This window comes from Oncorhynchus keta, chromosome 1, assembly GCF_023373465.1.
Source record: "Oncorhynchus keta strain PuntledgeMale-10-30-2019 chromosome 1, Oket_V2, whole genome shotgun sequence".
NCBI classification, from domain to species: Eukaryota; Metazoa; Chordata; class Actinopteri; order Salmoniformes; family Salmonidae; genus Oncorhynchus; species Oncorhynchus keta.
This window is the reverse complement of record NC_068421.1, coordinates 44197094-44222678: the sequence shown is the minus strand read 5'-3', so window position 1 is coordinate 44222678 and position 25585 is coordinate 44197094. Positions and strand designations below refer to the sequence as shown.

General features: G+C 42.6%; 2 protein-coding genes across 4 annotated transcripts in view; both read right to left on the bottom strand.

Annotated features, from left to right (window-relative positions):
• Positions 1-25585, bottom strand: part of LOC118386003 (gem-associated protein 7-like) — a 147970-nt gene that overhangs the window by 47376 nt on the left and 75009 nt on the right. The gene's annotated exons all lie outside the window — the stretch shown is intronic.
• The window catches only part of LOC118386008 (protein phosphatase 1 regulatory subunit 37), a 55706-nt gene that overhangs the window by 26540 nt on the left and 3581 nt on the right, over positions 1-25585 (bottom strand). For both annotated transcript variants that reach the window (XM_035773368.2, XM_035773359.2), the window contains one exon: positions 502-599. In XM_035773368.2, coding sequence (XP_035629261.1) covers positions 502-599 — 98 coding nt within the window. The remainder of the gene's footprint in view (positions 1-501; positions 600-25585) is intronic.

Here is a 25585-nt window from a genome sequence, read left to right as displayed (position 1 = left end):
TTTTTAAGCAGTATATATATATATATATATATATATATATAATCTTTTGTTAAACAGAAGAGGCACTCCCTAGCAGATCTCAGGAACTCCTTATTCTTAGGGATTGGAGCACACATGACCTTGCAAACAGAAAAACAAACATCAACAAACAAGACAGCACACAAACCCCCCTGCTGCTGTCAGCAAAGCCCAGCTAGCAACATGACAATCCCCATGGTGGGTGTGAGTGAGCTGCCCCAGCAGGGTGGTTTGAGATCAGGTGATGTTTGATTGTGTGCCAGGAGTGATGAGGGGTGAGAGGGTTCCACTGGTACCAGATTTCGATGAGGTGGTGATGGAGTTGGGGATTTAAAGTACAGATGTTGGCCTAATCTAGCTTTATGACAAGACTCTAAAGCCTGAATGATGCCCGGTGTTTCAGTGCTGTTATTAGGCTACTGAAGTAGTGGCATGGAGAATTATTTTTCTATCTATATCTGTGCGCATTTCATTCAGGTTTACCTGCATCTGTTTCAGCACTTTGGGGATGAGTTTACAGTTGAGTTTCACGCAGGCCTGTCTGTAGGCAGCGAGAATCTCATCCACCGTCACATTCTGGGCTGAAAAACAAGAGTCAGAGCAACAAGGTGAGACACATGATTACACACACTCACACACGTGGCCTGTTGATGACATCAGTTTGCATCACAGACATTATAGCACAGTACGATTGACAACACAATGACATACCACTCCCATTTTCTAGTCATTTTCTCACCTCTTTATAAAACATTTGCAGCAAGTGAGTTAAAACAGCCCAAAAAAATGCAGTGATTTCGCACATTGGCTGAGTGAGTCATAAACAAGTGGCATTTTGAGACAGTAAGTATATGGGATTTGCCATCTCCTTAACAAATGGACAAGGAACAAAGCCAATCGGATCCACTCTATAAAATGGCTGGTGTCAGTGTTCAGACTGCGTCGGACTACTCAGTGGAGAGAGGGGCACAACATGGAGAACCCCGCAGAACGAGGGAGAGCGCTGTGTGTTGTTTTGGAAACGTTTCAATAGACTTTCAAACGTTTCTTAATAACTAGCTACCTTTTCTTTTTGGATCCCGCAATGTGGTTAGCATCAGTAGGTGGGACTGCTACTATCTGTCCAGAGATCCTGCTGACCAAGTCTGGGTCTGAGGAGCTATTTGGCGTAGCAACTAGCCTAGCTGCTAACTAGCTAGCAGGGTTTTCTTGAGGGCTTGAACGCAGCCCACAATGTGGTTCGCTATTGTGGCTGGGACCGCAGATATTCCTGAGCTGGTGGCTGTCTAGCTCTGCTGTTTGTTGTTTTTAAATCTTCCCTGTGACATGCCCTGTCTGGAACTGCGTAGAGTAACAGCATAACAAAGTTTGCTACAACGACAAAAGCTAAAGCCGGCGGGAGCACCGTGGCGTCGCTCTATCACAAAAACAAAGAGTTCTACAAGCAGTTGTTACAACAAGAAAATAACTTTCAAGTCCTGTGTCAAATACTGGTGCAGTTAACTTATAAAATAATGGACGACCTGACCAGAGGTCCAGAACCTGAAGTGTGCAGTTCTTCAGGGTCAGCTCGATGAGTATAAACAGGATAACGGCATGTTGGGACAGCAATCTGTAAGTCATTGAGAGAGGACATCAGTACTGTATGTGAATCCATGATAACAATCATAACAGAGGGACAATCAAGGCAGAACATGGTTGTAGAATCTCCGAGACCTGGACAGAGTCTGAGGACAAAGTGAGGGAAATTATCTCGAAGAAACAGATGGACTACAGGAAGATTGAAGTGGAGCGCGCAAAGGGAACTGGAAAACACACCACTGGCCCAGGTGACAGGCCCAGGGCGATAGTGATAAAGTTCCAGATGTTCAAGGACAAGGTAGCTGTTCTGGAAAGAGCCAAGAACTTGACAGGAACATTTATCTTCTTCAACGAGGACTATGCGGACGCTGTGCGCCAGAAGAGGAAATAACTGGGGACATTGCTTAGATCCACTATGACAGGCTCATTGTCCACCCTCCCAAAAGCCTGGAAGGAATGAGAGAGACAAGCCTATTGGTTCATAGCTTCAACCCCACAGCACACGCACACATATATCCCTGTAATGCTTAGAGAATATATTATGTCAATTGTTATTGGCACATCTAAAGCCTTTTCTTTTGGGGTGTTGCTATAGGCCACCAAGTGCTAACTGTCAGTATCTAAATAATGCTTCTGAAATGCGATGTAAATAGAATAAACATGAATATTGCCTGGTTTTCATCAAGCTGTCCGCTTCAAGAGGAAGCTTTTCAATGTAACCAGTGCCTGTAATCTGGATCAGGTTATTAATCAACCTACCAGGGTGTTTACAAACACTACAGGAACAAGATCATCCACATGTATTAATCCCATTTTCACTAATACTGTAGAACTTTAATCTAAAGCTGTATCTGTACCCACTGGATGCAGTGATCACAATATAGTGGCTATATCCAAGGAAAGCCGAAGTTCTGAAAACTGGGCCTAAAATAGTGTATGAGAGATCATACAAAACATTTATGTGGATAATGATTAAAATATTTGTTGATCTGATGTGATTAATAAGGAGCATCCAGATGCTGCACTTGATGAATTTATGAAATTGCTTCTTCCAATTATTTATAAACATGCACCTGTTAAGAAATGGATTTCCTAGCCACCGTGCTTCTACACCTGCATTGCTTGCTGTTTGGGGTTTAAGGCTAGGTTTCTGTACAGCACTGAGATATATAACCCTTCTTACATAAGCTGATAAATACATTTGATTGATTGATTGTAAAATTGTAGAAAGACAAATTCAAATCCATCTTTCATCGAATCAGATGGCTTATTCATCACAAAACCATTTGATGTGGCCTATTATTTAAATGGATTCCTTCATTAGCAACTCAGGCAGGAAGTGCAGACAACGAACAGTGAGCCATCATACTCATGCATAAAAAAAATATTAATGAAAGTATTGCAAGTTGGAATTTTGTAAAGTTAGTGTGGGAGCGGTAGAAAAATTATTGTTATCGCTCAATAATGACAAACATCCTGGCATTGAAAACTTCGATGGAAAGCTACTGAGGAAAGTCTTTGTCCTCAGGCCAGAGGGAACCCAGTCATTCCACTACCCAAGAGTGTTAGAACCAGTTGAGGCTGCTTTAACAGCAGACCAATCAGCTTGCTGCCAGCTCTTATCAAAACAATGTTATTTCTCTGTAAACAAATGAACAGACTTCCAACATGCTTAAGTCCTCAACATGTACTGCACTGACACAAACTACTGATGATTGGTTGAAATCAATCGATAATAAAAGCCTTTGACATTGACAATAACCTGCTGTTGTGAAATTGTATGTGTTATGGCTTTTCAACATCTGCCATATCAGAGCTATCTAATAGAAGTCAAAGGGTTTTCCTAAATGGAAGCTTCTTTAATGTCAAACATGCAAAGTGTGGTGTACCTCAGGGCAGCGCTCTATGCCCTCTACTCTTTTCTATTTTTTACCATTGATATCAAACAAAACATGTGTTTCCATGTAACTGATGACTCAACTATATATGCATCAGCAACCACAGCTAATGAAGTCACTGAAACCCTTAAAGAGTTGCAGTCTGTTTTGGAATGTCAACTCGTAATAAACTGGTCCTGAACATCTAAAACTAAGAGCATTGTATTTGGTACAAATCATTCCCTACGATCTAGACCTCAGCGGAATCTAGTAATGAATGGTGTGGCTGTTGAACAAGTTGAGGATACTAAATTACTTGGTGTTACCATAGAGTGTAAACTGTCATGGTCAAAACATATAGAGTCAATGGTAATAAAGAGAAGTTCTGCTTTTATGACACCGCACTTACAAAAGCATGTCATGCAGGCTCTAGTTTGGTCTTATCTTGATTATTGTCCACTCGTGTGGTCGAGTGCTGCAAGGAAAGACCTTCCCCAGAACACAGCGGCACGTCTTGCTCTTCATTGTAATCAGAGGGCTAATATAACTACTATGCATACCAGTCTCTCTTGCCTAAGAGTTGAGGAGAGACTATTCCTTATAAAAAGAAGTGATGCAGTCAATGTGAAATTCTAAATTGCATAGTCAATTTACACACAGCTGACTAACAAACACTTACCCCCCAGATAAGCCACCAGAGGCCTTTTCAGTCACCAAATCCAGAGCAAATTCAAGAAAGCGTACAGTATTATATAGAACCATTATTGCATGGAATTCCCATCTCATATTGCTCAAATGAACAACAAACCTTTTTATTTTTAAACAGATAAAGCAACACCCCACTAGGCTACATGGGGCGGCAGGTAGTCTAGTGGTTAGAGTGTTGGACTAGTAACCGAAAGGTTGCAAGATCAGATCCCCGAGCTGACAAGGTAAAAAATATGTCGTTCTGCCCCTGAACAAGGCAGAACAAGACACACACACAATGCATAAAAGGTCTGATATTTTGTGCTGCCATCAGTAGTTTGGCAACTTACGCTAAAGTGAGACAAATTGACTCCTCTCTTCATTCCTCCCTCTCCTTTCTTCCCTTCCCCACCATTCATTTGCCTCTTCCTTCTAACCCAGCCCCACTCCTGAATGACAGGCCAGTCATCCCTAGCCCGGGTGCCAGTCAGTCTCCTGCCAACTCCAAATGGAATTTAAGTTTAGCTTGCCAATGAATCACAAAAAAGCACAAACAGACAGGGGACCAGGCTAAGGATTGTGTAAGGCGGTGAATGTTGAAGATAAAAATGCAATGCATACAGACTCCGCGCGGTTTGACTCCATACAGTATGGTTCAACCACAGACATTCAGGCGCTGCGTGGACATTTTCGTAGTGTGGGATCTTAACACATCAAGTTTTTTTATATGAATCCACAACAAAGATAACACTGTGTCCTAGTGCCTTCTAGGAAACCTGAGGCTTTAGTCATTCTAACCCATTCATGGTCAAGTGACAATGTAATAATAGCAATGAGTCGCCAGGGAATATCCCACAATTAGGCTTACTGGGTCGACATGTGTGCTTAAGAGAGAGATCATGTGTGCGAACATGCTAGTGTGTGTGTGTGTCCATATGCACAGGGTGTAGGCCTGTGTGTGTGTGTGTGGGTGTGTAACAGATGTTAGTCTGTACAGTGTACAGTGCGAGAATGAGAGGGTGTGTGTGTGTAAGTGATCTGCTAGTGGGAGTCACATACTGTGGCTTTGTCTGTCTGCAGTAGACAACTATTCAGTGTTCCCCAACACACACACACGGCTGTCTGATCTGCTCCAATCACAGCCCAAATAACTCATGACCAGAGAGCACCACCGGACAACAACACTGTGTGACAAGAGATAGAAACCCACCTTAAAGTTCAGGTGTTAGCTTCCCTCTAAAGCATGTAATCAAAACAGATAAAGTCCATTTCCAAACACCTATAACCCACAGTCCTCTTCCTGTGCCAATTCTAATGACCTGCAACTGCAGGCAGATAGAAGCAGACCATGGCAGCAGAACTAAAGCTCTCCTGCAGGCCAGACAGGCCCAGCCAGGGATCAGTACCACGAGGCTCTGCCAGCCTTCAGACCCAGAATGAAAGAACAGCCTGGCAGGCTGCTCTAAAGAGCCTTGGAAAGCACATAAACAGAGCTGCGCTGCCTATGCAACACACCTACCGCTCAATCACACACACTGAGCAAAAGGTTCATGGCATCAGGTGTTAGGCCGAGACTGGGCTATATCAGGACTGATGAGGATACGGCAGAGCGGACAACAGAGGGACAAGGCTTTAAAAAGCCGGTCAAAAACAAAATGTGTCTGAAGAGAGGGCGAGTGAGTGCATTGTGTGTGTGACAGAGCGAGAAAGAAAGAGTGTAGGCTCCGTGCGTGTGCACCCAGACCTGTTGATCCAGGAGAGGCTGGATTGTATTAGAACCACCTGACTGGACATCCAGGGCAGGCAGCAACTCAATAATCACCAGTCTCTAAATACAACACAAAAGTCTCTTGTGAGATCTCCTCAAACTAACAGAGCTCGAGCATCTTCCCATCCAACCAAATCTCTAGAAGCATGATTGTGAAATGACTGTCACGATCCCTCCCCCTCAAATTAAGACCATTCTTTTGCCATCAACGTCACACCCAAAAACACATTCAACCTCAACATAGAACATATCGCTTCCATTCTAGAAAGTGAAGCCTAAGTGAGACTCGAACTGAGGTACATGGCAGCTCATGTCAACACTCTCTGTGTGTGTGTGTGTGTCCTTGGATAAGAATTTGGTCTAGCTTGCAGTGTTGTTGTAGAGCAAGAGTGAGCGTAAACACTTTCCGGAGGGGGGGATAGAGAGACGTGAGGCGCAGGAAGAGAGCATCATTCCCACAGCCCAGAGGTGGAGAAACTCCGCTGGTTCTCACAGCATGCACACACATACAACATTCTGGAATATTCATGATCACCTTGTTACCTACTCTCAGTACAGTAGAGCGCTAGAACTCAGCAAGTAAGGATCTCGAGTTGGAGTGGGAGAGTGTTCCGTTGAGGCCAGGGGCCACACTGTACCATATAGATGCCTGGCCAGGTACAGCTCAAGGTCAACAGAAGCAGGGAAAGACTTGCAATACAAGCTACAGGGCCATAAAGTCTGGGCTGCTCCCCTCCCCCAGTAATCTGTGGGTTTTACTGCAACAGCACTGAGCACTAATTCACCTTTAAGCACCACAAACCCTACTGTATGGAGGGGGGTGGGGGGGTTGTATCACACAATCCCTGGGTCTAAACTAGACTCCTAAAACGAACATACAGTTTGAAAGGGAGATGCTGTCTGTCTGAGCTCTGAGGACAAGCAAAACACACCATTTTATCTCTCCTTAAATGACAAATTTGCAGGCAGCAGGCACAAACCAACACGTACTGTCACTAGGATCATCTATTGCCGACATCAATAACGTGTTTGTACGGCACCTGGCTGCACAAAAACCTGTGGGGTTCGTTAGCACTATTGTGAAATAACAAAAGAAATTGGATGACAATCGATTTTCTTTCGCATTCCTTTTCTTTGTTTGGCAGATGTGGGTTTATTTAAATATATCCCATCAGGAACAATGTAGCCTAAACCCTTCACCACAAATGCAGGTATTTGAGCCATTGAACCATATTTTATGAGCTCAAGCAAATGTTCAACAGACGGTCCCTGATTGGGCTACACGTTATAAACAATGACAGAATTCACCTCAGTGGTGAGCTGGTGGCCAGGCGAGGCGTGGACAAAAAAAATATGAGAGAACCTGTACAGTCTGTCTCTGGGGCTGCTATGCGATTACAACACTACTGCAGGTATTGGCCAGCCTTCATTAAGCCGCCATGGAATGCACAAGTTCTCAAGTGCTGCTGCAGAGCCTCCGCTCCTGAGCTTAGCTTGCTGATTCCTAATCAATCGGGCCGACAACACGAAAAATGAACACTAGAAAAGCTTGGCCTTGAGGGACCCCGCGAGCAATTGACAAATATTTTGGACGTCAACACTAACAGTCTTAAAAAAATACATCTCATATATGCCATTGTAAAAATAATCATTTGGTTGTGTTTACTAAGCTCTTAGGTAACAGAATATGAAAGAAAAACTAATAAATGCTATTAGAAATAAGTTATGTACAGTGCCTTCAGAAAGTATTCACACCCCTTGACTTTTTCCACATTTCATTGTTATGAATGGAATGAAAATGATTTTTTTTGTATTTTTTTTTAAAGGTTAATGAAAAATAAAACAAATATATTTTAATTCGATAAGTAAACAACCCCCCCCTGTGTCAATACATCACAATCACATTTGGCAGCAATTACAGCTGTGAGTCTTTCTGGGGAAAGTCTAAGAGCTTTACACACCTGGGGCCTCATTTATCGATCATGTGTAGGCACGAACACCTTCGCTTGAGAGTGAGCGTAACTTTATGCACAGCCATGACCATGAGTACGCAGAGCCAAGTGGTGGAATAAGGGAACTTGCTTGTCAAGGCGTGGAATGGGGAAAATGTTGAAAATGTGTGAAATTGAGAGAGTAATAAATCATTTTTTCAATTTAACAAGAAGTTTTTCCATTTGCTGTATTGGACTTGTTAATGGGTGAAAGTTACATATTTAAAAATAATATATACTTTTGAATTTTACGCGCTGCCTTTTCAGCGGAATGTTGTCGAGGGGTTCCGCTAGCCTGCCCTAGAAAGGTTCATTGTGAATTCATGGAACATATAGTGATATCATAATTGGACCACATCAGTGCATATAAAGTACAGTAATTTGTTGAATTAGTCACGTGTGAAAGTGAAACTACTCTTGAAATACTATAAAAATCGAATGGGATGGCTGATCTTGCTCTGTTGGATGATTTGGCACATTGTGCATTTAGCAGAGAGCGTGTTTCTAGAGAGAGGTGGGACTTTTTTTGCAGAAAGTACAGATTGGTTTTGGGAAACGATATCTGATGAGCCAACCTTAAGATTTTTACGAGGATGAAAGACCTACTTCAGAAAGGCAAACATGCCATTCCGGTGCTATCCACCCTTGGGTGTTTGGCAACATGCACTTCTCAGCTGGAATCTCTCAGCCCCCGGAGGCAATCATCAGCAAAAAGAACAGTAACATAACATTTTTTGTACACCATCGCCAGAGGGCTTTCTTTGCCATCAATGGGTTCACAAATACAAAACGGACCAATAGACTGCACCCACATCGCCATAAAAGCACCAACCCAAAATGAGTTTTACCATGTGAACAGAACAGGCTTCCACAATGTGGAAGTGACAGGTTATGTGATGCGCAAAAGATGCAGCTGAATGTGCTGGCAAGGTGGCCCGGTGGAACGCACGACTCGTTCATTCTGCAGAACAGCAATGTTGGCCTTTACGCCTCCAGGAGGGAGCTGTTGAGGATGGATGGTTTATGGTCCTCAATAAAAAATATAAAAAATGTTTTACTGGTCAAGCCACAACTGAGCGAGTCAAAGAAAACATTTTGGCTGTACTCGTCTCATCCTCTGACAATAGCACCTCTATTTCAGTCGCTGAAAAGTGATTTTTTCTACACTTTTTTGTTTGCGCCGTTGTCTCTCTCACAGTATGGCGTTTTATATTCCCCATGAGTTTTAAAGGGATCATTTTGAAATGCAAAATAGCCAAGGTCGTACACGATCACCGAGGCTGAGAACCATTGGTATTTATCAAATGGTTCTCTCCTACCGGTGTACGTATGACTCTCGTGGGATTGTTTGATAAATCACGCTTTTTCTGTGCGTACGAACATACTAGACCGCACGTAGTATTTTACAATAGTTTATATAAATGCCCATTCATTTTTAAACTGCCAAGTTGTTTTTGAATCTGCCAGATTCCAGCCTTGCTGAAGCATCCCCAGATCATCACCGATCCTCCGCCAAATTTCACAGTGGTTGCAAGACACTGACTTGTAAGCCTCTCCAGGTCTCGCAAATTGAAATTTGGTGATGATCTGGGGATGCTTCATCAAGGCTGGAATCAGGCAGATTTGTCTTTGTGGAAGACCTGTGAATCAAGCCACGTACAATGTTGCCCTGGAAGAAAACTTGCTTCCATCTGCTCTGACAATGTTCCCCAAATCTGAGGATTGTTTTTTCCAGCAGGACAGTGCTCCATGCCTCACAGCCAGGTCAATCAAGGTGTGGATGGAGGACCACCAGATCAATCTCCAGACCACCAGATCAATCTCCAGACCTGAACCCCATTGAAAACCTCTGGAATGTGATCAAGAGGATGATGGATGGTCACAAGCCATCAAACAAAGCCGAGCTGCTTGAATTTTTGTACCAGGAGTGGCGTAAAATCACCCAACATCAATATGAAAGGACTGATGGAGAGCATGCCAAGAAGCATGAACTCTGATTGAAAAATCAGGGTTACTCCTCCAAATATTGATTTCTGAACTCTTCCTAAGTTAAAACATCAGTATTGTGTTGCATTATTCGAGGTCTGACAACATTGGATCTTTGTTATTTTGACCAGTTGTCATTTTCTGCAAATAAATGCTCTAAATGACAATATTTTTTATTTGGAATTTAGGATAAATGTTGTCAGTAGTTTATAGAATGAAACAAAAATGTTCATTTTACCCAAACACATACCTATAAATAGTAAAACCGGAGAAACTGGTAATTTTGCAGGAGTCTCTTCATTTTTCCAGAGCTGTATGTTTGAATTATTTTTTCTGAACAGTCTTTTCACTCTGTCAGTTAGGTTAGTATTGTGGAGTAATTATAATGTTAATCCATCCTCAGTTCTCCTTTAAAAACAGCCATTACACTCTAAAACTGTTTTTAAAAAGTCACCATTGGCCTCATGGTAAAATCCCTCAGTGGTTTACTTCCTCTCCAACAACTGAGTGTGTTGATTATAAACATCCAAAAGTGTAATGAATAACTTCACCATGCTCAAAGGGATATTCAATGTTAACTTTTTTATTTTTACCCATCTACCAATAGGTACCCATCATTGGTAAGCATTGGAAAACCTCCCTGGTCTTTGTGGAAGAATCTGTGTTTGAAATTCACTGTTCAACTGAGGCTGGGATGAGGTAGTCATTCAAAAATAATGTTAAAACACTTATTGCACACAGTGAGTCCATGCAACTTAAAATGACGAGTCAAGCACATTTTTACTCCTGAACTTATTTAGTCTTGCCATAACAAAGGGGTTGAATACTTATTGACTCAAGATATTTGAATTGTCATTTTTAATTCATTTGTAAAATTTTCTAAAAACATGATTCCATTGACATTGAGTATTGTGTGTAGGCCAGTGACAAAACAAATCACAATTGAATCCATTTAAAATTCAGGCTATAACACAACAAAATGTGGAAAAAGTCAAGGGGTGTGAATACTTCCTGAAGGCACTGTACACCAGAGACATTGCACCATCACTACACTATCCCTCCGGCAACACACTGTAGGCCTATATGGCAGTGTACAGAGGTGAATGAGAGAAACATTATTAGGGGAACAAGGGAGGATGGGAGTAATGAAAAACGGTATTGGCCACTGCATCATGGAGAGGACAGGACTGAACGAGAGTCAGTGAGGCAGGTAAGGTAGAAAGAGATGATAGGGAAGGAAGGAACGAACGAAGGACGGGAGTAAAGAAAAAGACTTGGATGGAGACCTAGGAGCTCTGCTAAACCCTGCTGACAGCACAGAACTCAGCGGAGCGAGCCAAAAGGTGGAAGGAGAACAAAGAGGGTAAGCAGATATGTGGAAGTGAGACAGAGGTGAAGAATGGAGGGAATACAGGCAGGCCACTGAGAAAGAGGGTAGAAGGCAGGCAGTTCTACTGAGGGTGCGGCATAGAATTAGCCTAGTAAGTGTTAGACACTTGGCCCTGATCCCTTTGCACTAGCTAGCCAGGTTGGTAGAACTAGAACAAAAGCACAAGCCAAAAGGGAGTACAGTCTCCTAAGAGTCTTCAACAAGTGCGGGACAATTTGGCTTGGCATACGAAGAGGACTCAAACAATTAGAAGCCATTAAAACAAGTGAGCCCTGGTGAAACAGGCAGAACCTGCTCGCTTCTCCTGGGGTTTCTTCCTAGGTTTTGGCCTTTCTAGGGAGTTTTTCCTAGCCACCGTGCTTCTACACCTGCATTGCTTGCCGTTTGGGGTTTTAGGCTGGGTTTCTGTACAGCACTTTGAGATATCAGCTGATGTACGAAGGGCGATATAAATAAAATTTGATTGATTGCCTGAACGGAGAGGAGCAATACCTATTGAGTTACTGGTCTGGGTAGGTGTTGGAGGAAATTATAGTTGAAAGGATTAATTATGTATACATTATTATTATAACCATTAAGTTTTCATACTATTATGTTATGGTATGAAATGTATGGGTTTTTGGTTAAACTAGGACTGAAAATGTAGGTACAACTATTGAATAGTCTGTACCTTGCGGGTTTAAGGGAGAAGGAGGCTATATCTTTTCAGAAAGATAAGAATGTTCTTTGATGTTCCATTAGTGGAGGAGAAAATGTCTTTTAGACAGATTGGAATGTTTGCTTTATGAGGGGAGTAGGAGACAATTTCCAGACCTGAAGACACTGTGCTATTGTGTGGATCAGAGAGAGTGTGAGAACTGATGACATCATTTGTATCTTCTCTTTAAAATGTAATGTTCTTTGTATTTTGGGTCAGTACTCTCTTGAATTAAACGCTGTTACCTGACTTTTAAGACCGGGGCTCTGTCCATTCTTATAAATATATAGGGTCTTACAATCCCTTCGAATGCATTGACAGAGTATTTAATTCTGATTGGGAAGAAATACAGAGGAATTTAGAATTCCTCTAACAGTTGGGCAACAGGGAAGGGGCCAGTCTAAATACAATGCTCTGGGCCAGTCTTGGTGGGCATTTTATATTGTGCAGTAGTTATTTACTCAGAAACCTACACTGCCTTCAGAAAGAATTCAAACCCCTTGACTTATTGCAATTTTTTTCTGTTACAGCCCGAATTCAAAATGGAATAAAGTGATTCTCTTACCCACCGAACGGCACACAATGCCTCATGATGACAAAGTGAAAACATGTATACATATTTTAAGTATTCCCAACCCTGAGTCAATGCGTTAGAAACACCTTTGGCAGCGACTACAGCTGTGAGTCTTTCTGTGTAAGTCTCTAAGAGCTTTGCACACCTGAATTGTACAATATTTGTACATTATTCTTTAAACTCTGTTAATCTGGTTGTTGATCATTGCTGTGACAGCCATTTAAGTCTTGCCATAGATTTAAGTCAAAACTAACACGGTCACTCAGGAACATTCACGGTCTTCGTGGTAAGCAACTCCAGTGTATATTTGGCTTTGTGTTTTAGGTTACGGTCTTACTGAAAGGTTAACTTGACCACCAGTGTCTATTGGAATGCAGACAAAGAGGATTTCCTCTAGGATTTTGCCTGTGCTTAGCTCCATTTAATTTTTTCGGAGGGAAAAAAACAACTCCCTAGTCCATGCAAATGATAAGCATACCCATAACATAATGCAGCCACCACCATGTTTGACAATATGAAGAGTGGTACTCAGTGTTGAGTTTGCCCCAAACCCAACACTTAGTATTCAGGACAAAAAGATAAATTGCTTTGTCACATTTTTAGCAGTTTTACTTTAGTTCCAAACAGGGATGCATGTTTTGGAATATTTGTATTCTGTACAGGTGTCCTTCACACTCTGTCATTTAAGTTAGTGTAGTAACTACTGTTATTGATCCATCCTCAGTTTTCTCCAATCACAGCCTGGGACGGCAGGTAGTCTAGTGGTTAGAGCGTTGGACTAGTAACCGAAAGGTTGCCAGATTGAATCCCCAAGCTGACAAGGTAAAAATCGGTCATTCTGCCCCTGAACAGGCAGTTAACCCACTGTTCCTAGGCAGTCATTGAAAATAAGAATTTGTTCTTAACTGACTAAAGAAATGTAACCATTGGCCTCATTGGTGAAATCCAGTGACTGGGTGTATTGATACACCATCCAGAGTGTAATTAATAACTTCACCATTCTCAAAGGGATATTCAATGTCTGCTTTGTTTTATTTTTACCCAAGCTACCAAAAATGGTGCCCATCTTTGCGAGGCATCGGAAAACCTCCCTGGTCTTTGTGGTTGAATCTGTGCATGAAATTCACTGCTCAACAGAGAACTTACAGAGAATTGAGGTAGTCAATGAAAAATCTTGAGTGAATCCATGCAACTTTTTATGTGACTTGTTAAGCTACTTTACTGCTGAACATATTTATTAGGCTTGCAAAGGGGTTGAATACTTATCAACTCAAGACAGCTTTTATTTTTTTAATTAATTTTTAAAAAATGTCGAAAAACATAATTCCACTTTGACATTATGGATTATTGTGTGTAGACCAGTGACAAATCTCAATTTAATCCATTTTAAATTCAGGCTGTAACAAAATGTCAAGGGGTGTGCATACTTTTTGAAGGCACTGTAACGGTCATTTAAATCAGTCTAAACAAATCTGACCTTTAAGCTGACAGGAATGCCTCCTTTTACCTCTAGATACAGTCTACATTGTGCCACTAGAGATACTGGTTAGAGTCCAGGCTCTGTCGCAGCTGGCCGCGACTGGGAGACCCATGGGGCAGCGCACAATTGGCCCAGTGTCGTCCGGCTTTGGGGAGGGTTTGGCCGGCAGGGATGTCCTTGTCTCATCGTGCACAAAAAATAATAATAATAATCCATGGCGGGCCAGGCGCAGTGCACGCTGCCACAGTCATCAGGTGCACGGTGTTTCCTCCGACACATTGGTGTGGCTGGCTTCCGGGTTAAGGGGGCATTGTGTCAAGAAGCAGTGTGGCTTGGTTGTGTTTCGGAGGATGCACGGCTCTCGGCCTTTGCCTCTCCCGACTCCGTACATGAGTTTCAGCGATGATACAAATATCAAATCAAATAAAATTTATTTATATAGCCCTTCGTACATCAGCTGATATCTCAAAGTGCTGTACAGAAACCCAGCCTAAAACCCCAAACAGCAAACAATGCAGGTGTACAAGACTAACTACCAATTGAAAACCACGAAATTGGGGAGAAAAGGGGGTAAAAACATATTTTTTAAAATACAGCCTACAGTTCTCTATTGAAAATTATAAGTAGTAATTAGGAGTATGTTTACGCTACTACTGCTTTGGAGGGGTTTACTATGCACAGCCAATGCAAAACAAGCTCGATGCAGACTTCTTAATGAATCCAAGTGCAGTCTGACAACTTCTCCCTGCGTGTCAATCTCCCTCCTCTCTCGGTCTCTTGTTGACAAGGAACAAAGTGCAAAAACACACTCGCCATCGGTGCAGTGCATTTTCCCTTCACCACATTGGCTGGGAGGAGCATAGAGCAGAGTGCTGAGGGGGACTGTCTGGGTTAGAGAGGGAAAGCAGTCGGTGCCATAGAATTTGATTGAGTAGATTAAAAGCAAATGTTCTGTGGTAGGGTGGACCGGCTGTGTCCATGTTTAAACGTTTGTTTATCAACACCTGTAAGAATTCTGTGCCTAGTCTCAGTTTGACATGTGGAGCAATGCTTTTCTATTGCGTTGACAATGACATCTCCTGTAGATTTTAGAGCCATGTCCATTCTACTCATTCTAATTCTATGCTGGGCACAGTGTATGTGAAGGTACTGGGACCAGGTGTCCCACCCTGTCTGCACTAGCTAGAGCATCCAAGTCATCTGGGGACCGCATGTGGGACTGAGACTTCAGAGGACAGGGTTGTCTTCACTTAAAACGGGAGGGAGACTAAAGGAGGAGAGAGAGTAGGGGCACGACTGAATGCAGCTTTGAAGATAACAGCATATTACTTCTGATGTTCTATGGTAAATAATCTCTTCTGAAAGATAACTATGATCTCGGTTGTCAATTAATATTACCATTCTGCAATGACCGACAAATTAGCATGGAAGAGAAAGCATGAATGTTTGACTAACTTATAGTCAGGGCACAATGGAAAGTGAAAGTCACCTGAACTAATCAATTGTGGCTGAAGGGTGAACACTGGTTGTGACTCGGGGTGTGGATGACATGGTGAGATTGAGACTTGCTGGGCCATGCCAATAGACAAGGTGGTCTAACAATCAGGGTTGACAAAGGAAGAAAAGGAGACGAGGAGAAAAAGAGTAGAGCTAGGCACACCTGATGAGGAACTGCACTTCTCACTGAGAAAATCCATGCAACACCACAGGTTCTTTAATAGACACTCCATTTCATTATGTGACCTGTATCGATCGGCCCCCACATTCAGGGGACTAGGAGGAATAGAAATGGCAAAGCAGCCATTTTGTAAAGTTGAGAGGTCACCAGGACTGGGCATAGGGTTCAGATGGAATAGACAGGAGGAATGGTCAGTCAGTCAGCCAGCCAGCAGTCGCCCTCTGGACGAGCCTCCAGGAGGGAGGGGGGCCGGGACTGGAACTGACGCCTACTTAACAACTGAGTGTTAAGAGAGTCTAAAATAGCACACCCCCTCTCCCCGGGCCTCATCCCTGCCATTTCACACCACCATGCTGCACAAAGCAGCCATTTTGTAAAGTTGAGAGGTCACCAGGACTGGGCATAGGGTTCAGATGGAATAGACAGGAGGAATGGTCAGTCAGTCAGCCAGCCAGCAGTCGCCCTCTGGACGAGCCTCCAGGAGGGAGGGGGGCCGGGACTGGAACTGACGCCTACTTAACAACTGAGTGTTAAGAGAGTCTAAAATAGCACACCCCCTCTCCCCGGGCCTCATCCCTGCCATTTCACACCACCATGCTGCACAGGGTGGCAGCAGCGTCAGTCACACATGACAGCTGACGCTGGTCACAGGGGGAGAAGAACGCATGGTCCATGACAGAGAACAGCCTATGCTACAGATCAGAGCCATACTGACAGTGCCCTGGATGTATGCCTGCTAGGTGGGGCTGTCCACAACAAAATAAAATCTTGGTCGACCTAGTCGTCTGATCATTCAAAAAAAAAAATCAACTATATGTAGGTTACGGAGCTTGTTTGATACCAGGATTTACGGTATTACCGGCTTAGTACACAGCAGGGCGCCAAAAAATCCCGCAAAAAAGCCCATTGGGCGTCTAACCAAAATGCTAACAAAATGAGCACAAGTAAAAGAGCGAACAAGCGATTGTAAGGACATTTACAAGCGAATGTGAACAAGAGATATTGTGCTAATGAACAAAGTTGACGCATGCTTGTATGACGGAAGAACAGCGTGTGTACACACTGGGTCTGTGTGCAGTCTGGAATCACTAGGGCAACAGGCCTGCCTGCTCGAAGAATATGGGGGAGGAGCAGACGGGCCGAGAACAAAGAGAAGAAAATAAAACAAGCAAGGAAATCAATATACAGAATACTCATCCAAAGGGCTTTGACTTCTCAAACACAGCAGGGGCTAACACAATATGACACCCCGTCACCTTATTAATTCAGCCACTTACTGAGATAGCTAGCGATTTAAACTTATGGGTCGCGTTAACGCAGAATTCTGTGTTCTGTGCTTCAGTCGCACTTCTCCATTCGGATGAGAATTCAAACAGCATTCCATCAGCAGACATCATCTTCGGTACTTTCTCGGTGTAGCTAGCATAAATTTCTCCAGTAAAATTCAATATTAACTTTTAGCCAAACAATAGGAAATGTACACTGAACAAAAATATAAAATGCCACAACTTCTAGTGTGACCATTTGCTTCATGGAGTACGACACCACTCCTCATAGAGTTGATCAGGCTGTTGATTGTGGCCTGTGGAACGTTGTCCCACTCCTATTCAATGGCTGTGCGAAGTTCCTGGATAGTGGCGGGAATGGGAACATCCAGAGCATCCCAAACATGCTCAATGGGTGACATGTCTGGTGAGTAAGCAGGTCATAGAGGAACTGGGACATTTTCAGCTTCCAGGAATTGTGTACACATGGGGCCGTGCATTATTATGCTGAAACAGGAGGTGATGGCGTGGGATGAATGGCACAGAAATGGGCCTCAGGATCTTGTCACGGGATCTCTGTGCAGATGAGCTTTCCTGAGACGGTTTCTGACAGTGTGGGCAGAAATTATTCGGTTGTGCAAACCCACAGTGTCATCAGCTGTCTAGGTGGCTGGTCTCAGACGATCACGCAGGTGAAGAAGCCGGATGTGGAGGTCCTGGGCTGGTGTGGTTAGATGAGGTCTGCGGTTGTGAGGCCAGTTGGACGTACTGCCAAATTGCCTAAAACAAATGTTGGAGGTGGCTTATGGTAGAGAAATTAATAGGGATGCACAATATATGGATAAGCATATCGGAATCGGACGATACTAGATAAAAGTGCTAACGTCGGCATGTCTAGTTTAACACAAAACCAATGTCAAAGCTGACATGCATACCTATAACGTAGATAGATGACGTAAATGACAGCACAAAAAGAGTACAGCGCTACACGTGCAACACAGCAGTCCTAACCTAGCACACTGTCTGCTGTGTGGATATATTTTTACATTTCAAAGGAACAAAAAGGCCATAGGCAATGTTTGTGCTGCTATGATTTCAAATTGACATTTTTCAATACCACAAACCTAATTACTCATTTGAAAGTGAATCAGACATTGAGTGACTACTTAGAACAAAAGGGGAACTAAGTGCACTCTTCCAACAAGTAAACAAGTTTACTTCTTATGGCTTGGGGGCAGTATTTCGACATCTGAATGAGAAGCGTGCCCAAAGTAAACTGCCTGTTAATCAGGCCCAGAAGCTAGGATATGCATATAATTGGTAGATTTGGATAGAAAACACTAAAGTTTCCAAAACTGTTAAAATAATGTCTGTGAGTATAACAGAACTGATATGGCAGGTGAAAACCTGAGGAGAATCCATCCAGGAAGTAGGATTATTTTTGATGTGGGTATTTTCAATTGAATGCCTATAGAGTATCTAATGGGTTGGGACCCAGTTTGTAGGTCCTATGGCTTCCACTAAATGTCAGTCTTTAGACTGTTTCAGGCTTGTTTTCTAAAAAATGAAGAAGAATGAGACCTTTCTCTCAGTGGACTGTAGAATCATGCAATGCTGGTTTTGCCCGTGACAGAGTGAGCGCCCTTTGTTGTTTTTCCTTTCTATTTGAAATATTATCGATTATTTAGACAATTGACAACCTGAGGATAAATTATAAACATCGTTTGACATGTTTCGATGAACTTTACCGGTACTATTAGGATGTATTCGTCTGTATGTTTTGACTGCCTTTGAACCAGTGGATTACTGAACAAAACAGAGTTTTTGGGATATAAAGAGGGACTTTATCGAACAAAAATAACATTTGTGTAGCTGGGACTCTTGTGACTGCAACCATATGAAGATCTTCAAAATATAAGTGATTCATTTTAAATCGCCATCTCTGACTTTTGCAATTCCTTTACTTGGTTGTAAAATGTTTATATGCTTTTGTAAGAGGGGGTGCTGTCCTCAGATAATCGCATGGCATGCTTTCGTCATAAAGCCTTTTTGAAATCTGACAAAGCGGCTGGACTAACAAGAAGTTGGTCCTTAAGCCGATGTATAACACTTGTATTTTTTATGAATGTTTGTGACTTTTTCTGTATTTTGAATTTGGCGCTCTGCAATTTCACCGGATGTTGTCGAGGTGGGTTCCTAGCAGAACGCCTGCACCAGAAAGGTTCAAATCGAGCAGTCATTTGAAAGAGTAAGAACATTTCAGCGAGACAACTCAAAGGCGAAATCCATTAAAGCCAAGATAACTGAATTCATTGCCCTTGATAATCAACCGTTCTCTGTCGTGGATGGATGTTGGCTTTCGTCGACTGGTCGAGCACCTGTACACACTACCAAGTAGGCTCCAGTTTTCAGATGTTGCCCTACCGGCGTTAGACAGTATTGTTGAAACTCACATCCATGGGCTACTTGCTATGGGCGTCACTGCTATTAGCTTCACGACTGACATTTGGACCAGCCAACGTCAGCCATGAGCATGCCGAGTCTGACAGCACAGCGGGTCGACGAGGATTTCGTACTGAGGAAAGCCATGTTGCATGCACAAAAATGTTCCTGGTTCTCATACCGCTGCTGCCATTTCAATGGCATTTGAGAAAATGAATACACTCCTTGCTCCATTCGAACTACTGACTCAAGAAATAAGCTCATCAACTGAGTCTGCAGCAGACGTGATACCCTCTGCCATGGCATTGAAACGCCTGCCAACAAACCTGCCTACACAGACCGTGGGGTTAAAACTGGCAAAAGTACTCTACTAGAGGCTGTGAACAAATGATTCAGGGGCATTCTCTCTGAGCCTCTTTACTGTGTCGCCACCATGCTCGATGCTAGGTACAAGGACCGCTACTTCGATGCAGACAAGAAACAGGGTTTATGTGAAATGTTAGACACAGCTGGACAAGATGGAAACAGACACAGTGACAGTGTGCACCGAGGAAGAGGACCCACGACAGAAGAGTCCACTGACAGAGCTGAAACTTCACTGTTTGACACGCATGATGAAATCCTGTCTGAGAATGAAACGACTGAACAAATGAACGAAACAGCCCAGTAAGAAGGTGAAATAAATAGGTTGATGTTTTACTGGTAATGGGGATGTACATAAATGCCAACAAAATTACTTTTTGGTCAGTGTGTGTGTTTCAACTATTTAACTGTACTAGAATGCTTAAAAGGCCGCTCAAATGTTTAATATTGGTTATCGGGTTTGTTGGAAAGGAAAATATTGGATATCGGCCAAAAATGTCATATCGGTGCATCCCGATAAGTTACCATTAAATTCTCTGGCAACAGCTCTGGTGGACATTCCTGAAGTCAGCATGCAAATTGCATACTACCTAAACTTCAGACATCTGCGGCATTGTGTTGTGACAAAACTGCACAATTTAGAGTGGCCGTTTATTGTCCCCAAAACAAGGTGCACCTGTGTAATGATCATGCTCTTTAATCAGCTTCTGGATATGCCATACCCGTCAGGTGGATTAATTATTTTGGCAAAGAAGAAATGCTCACTAACAGGGATGTAAACAAATTTGTGAGAAATAAAAGGTTTTCGTGCATATGCAACATTTCTGGGATCTTTTATTTCAGCTCATGAAACATGGGACCAACACTTCACATGTTGCGTTTATATATTTGGTCAGTGCAGCTGGCTACATTCTTGCTATGATAAACATTAGAAATATGATGGCCATGCATCGTTTTTGCAAAAAAGACCTTGCTTTCTGTTGCATGCTCATTTACTTATTGCACTTCTGTTGTAATCTAATGAAAATGAAGCTCTTCTGCCAAATGTGTTGCACTAATGTTTTTTCTGTGACTGGGCTCAACTGTTCTGGAGAACTATGGTAAGCTTCATAATGTAAAAATGTGACAGATGAAATTAACGTGATGTGCTTTATCTTCTAACATATTGCACAAGTTAAATGCAGGTATTTACTTAAAGTAGCTGCAAATATATAAAAAAATAAAAACCAGTATTGAGGGTTTTGAAAAATCATCCTTTGGCTATAGCCAGATATATCACCCAAGCCTAGGAGGAACCCACCTACCTTAAATTAATCCAAGCTTGATAATAAGGAAGATCAGTTTCTAAAATCCCCCCCCACCACCCCACCTGAGCAACTGGACTGACATCTCTGGGCTGATCCAAGGCCAGCAGCTGACTGACCATCTCAGACTGAGTGCTGCTTTTCCCCCTGGACCACATCTGGCCCCACTCACTCAGGGACACACATGACTATGAGAAACAAGCAAACAATGTCCAGGCCTGGCTGTCTAGAAGAAACCAACAACCACAGTGGCGCCTCCGTCCCTCCTCCAACTTTCTCCCTCCTGAAAAGTCGGCATGCCTGGATTTGGTAACGATGTCGATCCAGCAACAGCAGGGAATCAAGTGCCCAGAACCACATGAAACGTGATTATGAAACAACGCTAATTTAGAGCTAGCCTGCTTGTCAATAATTAACAGAGGGCACTTAGCCTCTCCGGTAACACAGGGGAAATTTCTCTCTCTCACTGCCCAAGTGGAGCGATTTCACCTTTAGATGCAGGCACAGTTGCATTTTACACCAATTTAATTGGTTAACATCTGCTATAAGTGAATTAACATGTCATCATAACAGGTCATAAGGGCCATCTACTCCTGAGGAAGCAAGATAAATATTTTCGTCCATCTTAGTGACATGTTAATCTGTCATTAATTGTGGCGGCAAGTAGTAACCGCAAGGTTGCTAGATCGAATCACCAAGCTGACAAGGTACAAATCTGTCGTTCCGCCCCTGAATGCAGTTCACCCACTGTTGCTAGGCCATCATTGTAGATAAGAATATGTTCTTATCTGCCTTGCCTAGTTAAATAAAAGGTTCATTTAAAAAAAAAAAACACTTCAATTTCAAGACAGCCTTACTGTAACTGTGATGCCACTGAACAGCAACACAGTAGCTGAGGCATTGTTAGGCAAAGAAGGATTGTAATATCATGGTCTAAAAACAGTATGACTGAACTGGCTCTCCACCAGGCCTGTCTATTTATAAGTAATCAGGCATTTTGTGATGAGCGTCAGCCAGCCCTGTTTAAAACAGATAAGAGGGGTGATAGGTGTTTTATGTGGGAAGCTAGCCATCCCTCAGGCAAAAACTGTGCTTCAATAGCCTACAGTTTCCAAAAGAGAAAAATAATGAAGGACGGAGGAGGCTGAAGAACAGTTTTTAGAACAAAAACAAGGTTGTCATTCTAAAAACCACAAACTCCTAGAGGCATGTTGTTTTCATAAGTGAAGTGGAGCAGAGCAGCTCCCCCCTGTAAACACACTGGTCAAAATGGTGGCCTCTGACTGCAGTCCCAAGGTCCATGACTGAAGTTCAGACAGACACACAGTTAAAAGGGCAGGGTTCATGTCATGACCCCAAACTACAGGGGCAGAGAAGGACAGACACAGCACACTACAAAACTGCAGCCAAGAAAAGGTGTTGGCCTAGGCTAAACAACCAAGAGTTAAGCCTCTAAGGTCCAAAGGTACATCATTACTGGTGCCAATTTCCAAGTGGGCCTTTGTGTTGACATGAGATCACATGTAGGCTATGCAGCTTTCTACATATTATTTTATCAATGGAAAAATGCTTTCACTTATATTCATAACAAAATGCAGTATAGCTTAGATAAGAAATTGACAAAAAATAAAATTGGAGATAACTCTTACTTGTTTACAAAACCCAAATATTTACAGTTGTCAACTAATCTAATTTGGGTATGTAATATGTCAATAGAAAAGCAACGACAGCCCACATGCTTCTTGCATAATGTAAGGCAGTGGTTCCCTTACTATGACCGCTGGGGGTACTTGGCATATCCACAGGGTGTAGTTAAGAATATTAATGAGCCCGTAGGCTTACTGGAAAAATGCACATGGGGGGGTACTTCCGAGGTACTCCGGGCAGAGCAAAATTCAGTTGACGGTACAGTAACCGAAAAAAGGTTGGGAACCACTGACGTAAGGAGTCGGCACATGAGTTTCCCATGTAAGCCCGAGAGAAGGAGAAAGGTTGGATGAGAGGGTGAAAGGGGAAGAATGAAAGAGGGAAGGAGAGGGGGAATAATGAGGGAGGAGAGGAAGCAAAGCGGCTAAGAGTCATGCTGGGAAGCTCAGGAATCTGAGGAAATTATGCAACATGTGCCCAGCCAGGACTGAAGGGAAGGGACAAGTTCTACAAAACAAAGAGGCTATAGGATTCCTTGTACAATCTCACTGCAGGGCGACAAACAAACACCATGTAGGGAGCAGAGTCATCGATCAATTTGTTCAGACTAAAATTCACCTTTAATGTTATCAAGGCTCTACAATGCTGAGTGGATCTGTACTTCAGTGGCAAACTGCATAGTGATCTATCCACATCGTCAATGCTTTGAACTAGCGACGGGCCGCAGAAACTTAACAGACAATCGTGAGTGTTACCCTAATGGCCATGAAAACTGTGACCATTCTGAAAATGTCAGCGTGTAAGACAACAAGGAAAGGCTACATAATTGCATGACTTGTAGCTACGATCACAACTAGGCCTACACCATTATGGAAATAACAGCCTACAGTTTAGTCTAATACTGAGTAGCATCCCATTGCTGGGTCTGGTGGAGAGCAGCAGCACCAAGCACCTGTTTGAGGCCAGTTTTGTTCCTCTTGATGGCTAAGATGAGATTTGGGCTGTGAAGAGCTGATCCTAGGCCAGCGAGTCAAGGAAGTATCCAGGCCGGATCCATTGTGGCGATGATGAGTTCAAGTGAACCATGAAGAGGATTGGGGGCGGGGATGGAGATATATTTCATTTACTGGGCCTCAGTTCAGTCACTGCCTATCACACCCGCTTAGACACACTTCTTCTCCATGAGTGAACATCACCCTGGGAAAGACTGCTAAAATCAGGACAACGAGAGAGAGAGAGATCCAGGCTAGGCCTACTCCTTCATGAAATAGCAGTGAAGAGGATGGAAAGACAAAGACAGACAAGGGTACCGGATGGGGATTGAGCACACTGCCGGCTTGTTACGAATACTAGGCCTATGGCTCAAACTTCCTAGGATGTCTAGATCTGGATGTTTCAGATGGTGAAAATCGAAATAATGAACGTGTCGAGGGAGTAAAACAGCAATATACAACATCACTCATTCTTCTGCAGAACCCTTCAACAGCATGACTGATTAATTTAACAATAAATGGGTTATCATCATGATTAAAGCCATTTAACATTGGCCTGAGTTTTATCTACCATTTAGGGCTGGGCGGTATACCGTATTTGACTATATACTGGTATTGATGCACGGACTTGTTTGAGATTTTACTTTATCTATAACTGCATTTCAAAATTAGTTTGTTTTTTTAAATGTGATATGAAACTCAGGTGTATTCAATGTCAGTTTTTTATAGTTTATTTGCTACTTAAGTAATCTCCTCCTTCCCTGCATGCCGCTAACCCCACCAAGCCCTGCCCCGTCACTCAAGGAGAGAGCAGTTGCTCGACCACAGAGTCACGGGCACGTTCTTGTCGTTCACTTTGCATGGTCAGATGGATGCATCAATGTTGGTGACATGCTGCTTTCTACAAGCGTTCTATACACAAACTAATAGTGTATCTTACTCTCTATAAACTATCTGCTAGTTTGTCTTTTCTTAGCAAGGTGTTGCTGAAATAATTTGTGTTAGCCGCTAATGCTAATCACTAGTTAGTTGGCTGGCTAGCTAGCTTGCTAAAGGAACCAAGGGTCAGAGCAAACACAGCTAACTAATACTGCCTGGTACCAGTGCTGGTGTCGGCCTAGATAAGCATGTTTGTGCAATGCTATCTTATCATTACAGAGTAATAGGCGAAACATTAATATGTTGGCTAGCTAGCTACATGAAGAAAGAAAACATGTAATGTAACATCTAATTAGGTTCACCTGGAAACACTGACAAACACTTTGGTTCCGGTCAATAATTCATCCCTGGTTTATTAATTAATTGTCAAACAATAATGTATTCAAGGTGCTGACCACTCTACTCCAACTATAGAATTAGAATAATCATTATATTTCCATGATTCCAACAGTTCACCAATTAACTGGGCCTTACATTTCATGCTGTGTGGCAGTGTGGAAATGATACTAAAACTGCAGGAAACACAGAAATTGATGAAAATGCTGACAACGTTTTTTGTTTCATGTTTGATTGAACAGTATAAAAATGGAGAAAGACCCATTGAAATCACTTAGAATGTATGTGCTGCCACCCTAGAGTCATGAACTACTCAAAGCATATTTAGAACTTATATTATTAAAAAAGCGTCAAATACCATCATAAATGTCAACGATATTGTGATATGATCTTTTGTCCTTATCCCCCAGCCCTACTACCATTTAGTAATTTTTACAGTCGGCAGAGTAACTGACATGACCGATAATATTGTATTGATAGAAATACAGGAATGCACTCACTGATCAAGATAAGTCATATCGCTACCCTTGATGGCAGAACGTTATCTTGAATCATGTGATATCCCTGGCA